The sequence below is a fragment of the Arachis duranensis genome, chromosome 1, assembly GCF_000817695.3.
Source record: "Arachis duranensis cultivar V14167 chromosome 1, aradu.V14167.gnm2.J7QH, whole genome shotgun sequence".
NCBI classification, from domain to species: domain Eukaryota; kingdom Viridiplantae; phylum Streptophyta; class Magnoliopsida; order Fabales; family Fabaceae; genus Arachis; species Arachis duranensis.
In genome coordinates, this window is record NC_029772.3 from 44649248 (window position 1) to 44658567 (window position 9320).

The 9320-nt window shown below is 40.2% G+C and overlaps 1 protein-coding gene across 1 annotated transcript; it reads right to left on the reverse strand.

The window, feature by feature from the left end:
• Positions 1–8454: 8454 nt before the first annotated feature.
• LOC127748306 (uncharacterized) lies at positions 8455–8853 on the reverse strand. Its single transcript, XM_052262551.1, has one exon. The coding sequence runs from the start codon at positions 8851–8853 to the stop codon at positions 8455–8457; it is 399 nt and encodes a 132-aa protein (XP_052118511.1).
• Between the last annotated feature and the right edge of the window lie 467 nt (positions 8854–9320).

A 9320-nucleotide genomic window follows, 5' to 3' on the forward strand; every position in this document is an offset into this window, starting at 1 on the left:
CTCGGCTATGGCAACAGATTCTGAGTAACTATGTGATGCCGAGTACTCATGAGACGGAGGTGCCAGCTGCTATGATTACCCTCATCTGGTGTGTGATGACGGGTAAGGACCTATATCTACCCCGCTTCATTTGGTATTACATGGCTAGGGTCTATGTTAGAGGTACCCTCTCTTTTTCTTACCTGATTACTCAGTTGGGTCGTTGAGCTGAGGTACCTTGGGAGGTTGCTGATGAAAGGCCACCCGCCACGGACTGCCGGAAGATCATTCCTCATAGTCAAAAGTTTCTGACTTTCGGCTACCACCCTCCATTTCTCACTAACACTACTGAGGCATCCACTTCTTCAGCTGCTCCTTCTGCTTCCACTGGCCCAGCACCACCCACTGCACCCCTACCTGCTCCTGAGCCCGTCTACCGTCTGGTGCACCGACTCTTTGACCGTCTAGATTAGATGGAGCGCCATCACCAGCAACAGTTTGAGATGTCTGAACGTCGCAACAGGCGACGTTTTGAGAGGTCTGAATGTCGCCACAAGTGACACTATGAGCACCTCAAGCTGATGATTTGCTCTGGTGGTGACATCCCCTCCGAGCCCGACACGCCCTCCGACACATCTGAGGAGGAGGTGAGCGATCATGAGGAGGAGACACCCACCCAGGCTGAGCAGGCAGGCCCGGAGTAGGCTGCGCCACATCCTGAGGAGCCACACCAGATACAGGCCGCAGATCCCGAGATTCCTATCCAGTCAGAGCCTCATCTGCAGCAGACAGATCCTCGTACCTTCATCCAGTCTACAGATTCTCAGACCACCACCGAGACTCCAGCAGCCTATCCTTCTAGAGATGACACTTCTTCACACCCAGCTTGAGTGAGCATCGAGGACGATGCTTTATTTTAAGTGTGGGGAGGTCACCATCTCTGGCATCTATTTCTTTTGGTGAACCACTACAGACTCTTATCTTATTTTGTCCATTTTCTGTATTTTATTTGCGCATTTTTCTCTCTTTTGTTTTTGTTGTACTTTTGCATTCTGCACTTTGGGCTGTATATATCTTGGATAATTTAGCTTAAGTTGCACCTTAGTGTACTAGTTATATATTAAGTGGATTAATTAGCATAGTTTACCCTTTTAGCATATGATAAGTTTGGTTTAAATTGAAAATAAAAAGAAAGTAAGCTAGAGACTTTAACAGAATTAAAACAATCCACACCCCTTGTATATATATAGCATTACATGTTAGTTAGTTAACAACATTTCATCAAGGAGGAACACTAAAACTTTAAAGCCACCCAAATAAATTTTATTCTTTTTCATTCTGGTGTTCTTTACTTTGCTTTAATCTATATGTCCAATATAGAATATAGATACATACCAAGATAGGATTGAAGCCATATTTGATTATTAACTCACTTATCCCAAATAAAGCCTACCTTTTATGCCATCCTTGTTAGCTCCCTTGAGCTTTTTAATCCCCTTCTGTTTTATAACCACATTACTAGCCTTAAGCAGAAAAACAAAATAAAAAAATCCCAAGTTGAATCCTTGGTTAGCTTAAGATAGATATTGTGTAAAATTTAAGTATGGGAAATTTTATGGGAACATAGGATGATAGAAAAAGTAGGAATTTAAATTGAATAAATTACTTGAAAATTTGGGAAGCATGCTCATGTGAAATCAAATTAATTAAATTACCATGTGCATAAAAAAATTTATTTTCAATAAGGGGATACAAAAATTCCCCAAACGCAAAATAAGAAAAATTAATGCACATGGGGCAAAGTTAAATTTAATGCATAAGTTTGCAATACAAAGTGGGAAAATTTGGGCAAATAGGTTAAGAAACTTTGAATTGTATAAAATATGTATATGTTAGGTGAAATCTTAGACTAATCAAGGATTCACTTATTAGCTCACTTAGCCCTATACATATACCCTTACCTCTACCTTGGCCCCATTACAACCTTGGAAAAGACCTCATAATTTTTGTATGTCTGTATTCTATAATTGTTGATTGGTTAGATAAAGAATAAAGTTATAGAAAGTAAGGATAAAAAGAAAAATAAAGTGATTAACCCAATAAACACTGAGTGACTAGAGAATAAACACAAAATTCAGTGAGGGTTCAATAGCTCATCACCATATATCTCTGCCTCAATTGTTAATTGTCTTGCAAGTTTGGAAAATATTTTTACCCATCTCAATTGTAAAAGTGCTTTAACATTGTCTAAGGTTGGCTATGCATATATAATTCATTGAGAATGTGAATTAATTTAACTACATGTAAGTTTTATATACAAGTGAATAATAACTAGATTTGCATGACTCATTTAGGTAGATGCATTTAAAATAGATTGCATTGCATGAGATTCCACCACTTTACCTTACTCTTTGTCTTGGATTTAGCATGAGGACATGCTATTGTTTAAGTGTGGGGAGGTTGATGAACCACTATTTCATGATAAATCTTGTACTTAAATTGAATGATTTATCAACTCTTCACCTACTTATTCATATTAATCTGCATGATTTTACAATTCCTTCCTTGGAATTTGATATATGAGAAAACATGTTTCCTATGCTTTAAAATTACCAAATTTAATTATCCTTTATTACCATTCGATGTCGTGATTTATGTGTTGAGTACTTTCAGGTTTTATAGGGCAGGAATAACTTAAAGGATGGAAAGGAAACATACAAAAATGGAAGGAAAGCACAAATTGGAGTCCTTGGAAGAAACTGGCAGTGACGCGTCCGCATGGACGACGCGAACGCGTGCTTTGCATAAATTAGCATCGACGCGAGCGCATGGACGACGCGAATGCATGGCGTGCGAAACACAACTGACGCGGACGCATGACTGACGCGACCGCGTGGAAGAGCTAAACTCCAGATGACACGACCGCGTGACGTGCACGATCTGCAGAATTTGCAGAAGTCCGTCTCAGCGATTTCTGGGCCCCTTTTGGCCTAGATCTAAGCTCAGAGAACACAGATTGAAGGATTATAAATGGAGGAATCCATCCATTCATGACATATGGAGATTTGAGACTGAATACTGGATTCATACACACTTTTTTAGGATTTAGATGTATTTTTTAGTGAGAGAGGTTCTCTCCTCTCTCTTAGGATTAGGACTCCTCTTAAAGGACTTAGGAATATTTTCATCTTCTTGAATTACAGGTTCAATGTCCTTTTAATTTGTCTTTCCAATTTGATTTATGAACTTGTCCATGTTAGAATTGACATCTTTATTTAAATATAATTTGAGGTATTTCAGACTCATGATTGCTTTTCCTTATTTTTAATTTAGATTATTCATCATAATTGTAGACTTCACAAAATCAATAGAAGAAATAGGAGAAGACATAATAAATAATAATAAAAGAGATTAATTTAAAGAAAAAATAGTCTTGTATTAATAAACTATGAAAAATAATCCAATGTCAACTTTGGATAAATTAAGAATATGGAAGAGTAAATGAAAAGTAAAATAACAAGGTATAATGACTAGTACCGGAGGTAGACTCTTCTCAAAAGCTAAAGCCAAAATTCTTCAAAATCCTAATTTATGAATGTTCAAGTGAGAAACCTAGGAGAGGAGTAAATTCAGATCTAAAAACTTGAAATTATGTGGAATGAATTGTTGTTCTTGTCTCTGCATGTTTTCTGGCTCTAATCTGTATTTTTGGGCCGAAAACTGGGTTAAAATGCGGCCCAGAATCTGTGCCAAAGACTTCTGTAATTCTGTAGATCGCGCACGTCACGCGGCCGCGTCGTCCCCGAGTTCGCGTCACTCAGCGTTTCTCGTACCACGCGTGCGCGTCGTCCACGCATTCGCGTCGTTCGTGCAGCTTCCAATCCACGCGGTCAAGTCAGGCATGCAAGCGCGTCACTCTGATTTCTTCCATTTTGTGCGGTCGCGTGAGCCATGCGACCGCGTGACTTCTCGCTGATCATCTCCTCAATTCCTTGTGTTCCTTCCATTTTTTCACGCTTCCTCTTCATTCCTTATGCCATCCTTGTCCTGTGAAGCCTGAAACACTTAACACACAGATCACGTCATCGAATGATACGAAGGAAGATAAAAAATATACAACTAAAAGGTCTTTAGGAAGCAAGTTATCAATCATAGAATATTTTTAGGAAGGAATTGTAAATACATGTAAATCATATGAATAAGCGGGTGAAGACTTGATAAAACCACACAATTAAACACAATATGAATCGTAAAATAGTGGTTTATCAATCTCCCCATACTTAAACATTAGCATGTCCTCATGTTAAGTTGAAGGAGATAAATATGAATGAATAGGAACATGTAAGACTCATGCAATGCAACCTATATACATATGAATGCAACTACATGATTTTGTCTACATGATTAAAAATAGATAAGTTCTCTAAGATAAAACATGGGGCAGATTTCACTAATTCAATTTATATTGTAAAAGCAAATAAATTTGTAAGAAGATAGCTCGTGAAAGCAGGGAATACAAGACTGAGCATTGAGCCCTTACTGTTGGTGCGTGTGCACTCTGATCATTTCTAGTATATGGGGTAATCACTCTATCCTTCTCTAATCATGCTTTCAAAAATTTTGTCTTTCACCTAATCAATCAACAATTTTAAAAATGCCAATGCAAACATCATGAGGTCTTTTCATGGTTGTAATGGGGCTAAGGTAAGGGTGAGGGTATACATATGGCTAAGTGAGCTTATACATTGAATCTTCAATTAACCTAAGCTCTCACCTAACATACATACACTCTATATAATTTTAACATTCATCTTAGTTACCCAAAATCTCCTTTTCACATTCCACACTGATGCATCAACCTTTATTTTAATTTTATATCACATGTGCATTGATTATTAAACTCTGACTTATCATTGGGGTGATTTTGTCCCCTTATTCACTAACATAAAGGAATTTTAAATTATTTTTTTATCAATGCACATAGATTTGTAATTTTTCTTTTATGGTTTCACATGAGTAGGTATCCAAATTCCCTTTATTTCATCATGACATATTCTCCTATTACCCTTTATTCCCATAATTTTCCCATACTTAGTTAACACACATTGTATCTTAAGCTAACCAAAGATTCAATTGGGATTTTCAATTGTTTTCCGCATAAGGCTAGTAATATGGTAAAATATAGAATACATGGGATTAACAACGGCTCAAAGTGGTTAACAAAGGTAATTAAAAGGGTTGGCTTATTTGGGATATGTGAGCTAAACAAACAATGGCCTCAATCATATGCATGCACATAACACATTAACATTGGACATATAGGATAAAACAAAATTAAGATTACAATCATAGAGAAGAAAACACACGAGAAATAAAAATGTTTATGGTTAAATAGTGTAACCATGTATTTAGGCTTAAAGTCTCACGGGCTGTGTGTTCTTTTAGCTCAAAAATCCTATTCCAATTTCAACTTCAAACAAATTTAACATAAATGTTTTTATTTAAATTAGTGAAATTTTCAAAAAAATATATGGTCGTAAAAGAAATTTATTGTCTTTTCAATCAGGTAGAACATGCATGCAATTAACCTACTAATATACAATCTATCATATTCTAAAGAAAAAGAAGTTGGTGTTAGGGGGAAAGAATTACCTCCGGAAGTTAGGTACTGATCGACCTCCCTATACTTAAGGCTTTGCACCGTCCTCGGTGCTATCTGTCAGGAATAAGGCTAGGCTGGTGGCAGTATCTCCACAGTCGGGACCGTCATGGCTCCCTGTGCTGGTAAAGAAAGTGGAGTTCAGAGTGCCTGGGTCCTCGTCAGGTCTGTGATTGCCTGTGAGTAGCTCTTTGAGGTATTTGAATTGGCGGTGGTTGCGGCGCTCTCGGAGCTTTACTTTCTGGTCTTGTTGGTCCAACCTCTTCAGTATTTGATGCAGCAGCTGACTAGTAGATGGTGGAATATCTGCAGCATCTTCTGTAGACTGGCTGGTAGTGGCAAGTGGTGGCCTGAGATATCTCCCGTTAGGGACGTATTGATCATCCCGTGGAAGTATGGCTTTGGTGTCCCCAGCTCTGTAGGAGACTCCGGCTGCTGATACAAGATCTGACACCAAGGCAGGAAAAAGAAGGTTGCTCGTGATTTGCACGTATCCCATGGCATTCCGGATGTGTCTTGGTAGATTTAGAGGCTGGTCTGTGAGGATGCACCATAGTAGAACGGCCATGTCTGCGGTGAAGGAGGACTCATGAATGCTCAGAAAGACGTAATGGGAGATAATCTGTGCCCATACGTGAGCCTCTAAGGTGAGTGCGGAAGCCGAGATTCCCTTAGGACGGGAACGATGGTATCCGAAGATCCATTTGCGGCCAGGTTGTGCGATAATTCTGAGAACAGCGTCCCAGTCAAATTTGTATGCCTGGCGCTTGAGTGCAGCTTCTTGAAATACGTCCAATCCTTCTGGAGCAGGGGGAAGATTTAGGGCTCACTGAATGGCCTCTTCTGTAATGGGGACTTGCTTCTGACGGACATAAACAGACTACAGGGTCGGCAGGTGGAAGTTAGAGTAGAACTCAACAACCCAAGAAAGATTAACCTGTCGTGGCTGTCTCTATAGGAATCCCCAATGTCTTTGTGCAATTTGTGGCTCAACAAAGTTGGCAATACGAGGTGGAAGGATAAGAAGGTGTTCGTTGTTGTAATTCCGAGCTGCCAGAATGGGGAACATTTGCTCACAGTAACGATTGGGAAATCGTGCAGTGTCCTTTGTTGGGAATGCTTTTTCCTTTTCATCGACCTTGATAATCCTTTTAATTCTTTTTGTTGAGGGCTTAACTGCAGTTGAAGAAGGCTCTGCCACTAATGCTCTTTTTGTTCCTTTTCTTGCTGTGGATTTGGGGGTAGCTTTCTCCTTGCCTTTCTTGGTGGCCATCCTTAAAGGGAACAAGTAAAGACATGAATATTTCTAGGGTTATAGCAAGGAAAAGAATGGGAAAGGTGCTAATCAATGCACAGGAAGGGATAATGATGGGAACACATGGTCATGACTACATGTGGCAAATCAATAAAGGAAATAAAGCAAGTGCAGGTGATGGCAGTTAAATGCAAAGTGTTTATTAGCATGCCGGCAAGGGCATGAGTAGCATAGATCAAGCATTCAATGTCCAGGTTAGATTACCAAGTCTTTCCAACTAACAATGTGCTTGTAATAACAATTATATTTAATTAATAAAATATAAAAGGGTTTTGTGAAAGGCAGGCATTTAGAGTAGCAGATTGAAAGAAATCTAAAAATAGTGCAAAATGCCATATGGGCATTTTCACAAACACATAGCATGCATGTTAAATAAGGTATGGAAAAATTAATTTTGAACATGCAAGTAACCCTATAAAAATAATATATAATTGTTAAACAAGTCCTAAATAATTTACAAGCAACATATAAGAATAATGACCCAAATAAATTTCTAACACCAATAGAAGGAAGAAGAAAAGAAAAAGAAAACATGGATAGAGAAAGTAGAAGAGAAAGAAAAAGAAAACATGAAAATAAGAAGAAGAAAGAAAAAAGTAGGGAGGGGAGAGGGGAAGAAAAAAACCTTGATAATGGTGGAAGGAAAGAGGGGGTAGAAGAGAGGAAGAAGGAAGGAAGAAGAAAAGGGGGGAAAGTAAAATAGGAATGTGATGAGAAAAGAAAAGATAATCTGGCAGATTTGAATGAGTAGGGCGGCGCAAGCGACGCGGACGCGTGGGGCACGCGGTAGCATGGAAAGCACGTAAATGAAATGACGCGGACGCGTCGGTCACGCGGACGCGTCGGTCACGCGGACGCGTGACATGATTTGTGCTAGTGGCGCAAGGGCAGCTTCGCGCTCGCACAACTTTCTGTTCAAATTATATTTTGCCAAAATTTAGGGTGACACGATCGCATGGTTGATGCGATCGCGTGGATGGCCAGATTGAGAAAACGACGTGGACGTGTGGGGCACGCGTTCGTGTGGCAGGATTTGTGCGACTAGCACAAGTGCAGCCCAGCTCCAGCGCAACTCACTCTCATACACCCGTTTACGTCGAATTGCAGAGCCACGCGTTTGCGTGGTTGATGTGGACGCGTGGGGAGGCCTTGTTACGAATGACGCGATTGTGTCATCCACTCGGACGCGTGGATCAAATGGTGCCAGGGGCACGCCTCCAGCCACATACCTGCGCAACTCTCTATCTCTTTTCTTTAATGATGTGAAGGCACAACAACGCGAGCGCGTCAGTGACACTGGCGCGTCGCGTGCCGTAAACCATTATTTTAAGTAAAAATATGCAATATGCAGTATGCGGATGAGATGCAAAAGATAGGCATTAGTATTGAGAAGAGTTATTGATGAGGGTAGATAAGGAGGAGAACGAACGATCATACCATGGTGGGTTGTCTCCCACCCAGCACATTGCTTTAACGTCCTTAAGTTGGATGCTCCACTAGCTTAATCTTCTGCTGTGGGTGGATCTTCCAAGAGGAAGATCTCTAGTTCCTGGTTTTTCGCCATCTTTTCACCATGGAATAACTTAAAGCGGTGTCCATTGACCATGATAAGTTCAGAGCTTGAAGGATGGTTCAAGTGAAAGACTCTGTATGGTTCCACCTTCTCTACTCGATACGGACCATCCCATCTGGATCTCAGCTTGCCTAGCATGAGTCGCATTCTGGAGTTGTAAAGTAGGACAAAGTCCCCTGGTTGGAATTCTCTTCTCTTAATGCTCTTGTCATGCACAGCCTTCACTTTCTCTTTATACAGCTTGGAGTTTTCATAAGCTTCAAGGCAAAGGCTCTCTAATTCTTGTAGTTGCAACTTTCGTTCATCTCCGGCCCTCTCATAGTCCATGTTGCATTCCTTTACCGCCCAGAAGGCCTTGTGTTCTAACTCAACTGGAAGATGACAGGCCTTTCCATAAACCAAGCGAAAAGGACTCATCCCAATTGGTGTCTTGTATGCTGTCCGATATGCCGAAAGCACGTCTTGGAGTCTGGTGCTCCAGTCCTTCCTATGAGGCTTGACTACCTTTTGCAGTATGCGCTTTATCTCTCTGTTAGACACTTCTGCTTGCCCATTAGTCTGGGGGTGATAGGCGGTTGATACTTTATGAATGATCCCATGCCTCTTCAGTAAACCTGTTAGTCTCCCGTTACAAAAGTGAGTGCCTTGATTGCTCACGATTGCTCGTGGTAATCCAAAGCGACAAATAATATAATTTCTAACAAAGGAAACAACAGTGTTAGCATCATCAGTACGGGTAGGAATTGCTTCCACCCATTTAGAAACATAATCTACAGCTAACAATATATAAAGGT

Bases quoted from the DNA above. Each gene is read 5' to 3' on its own strand.
- LOC127748306 (XM_052262551.1), bottom strand. From the start codon at position 8,853: ATGGACTATGAGAGGGCCGGAGATGAACGAAAGTTGCAACTACAAGAA.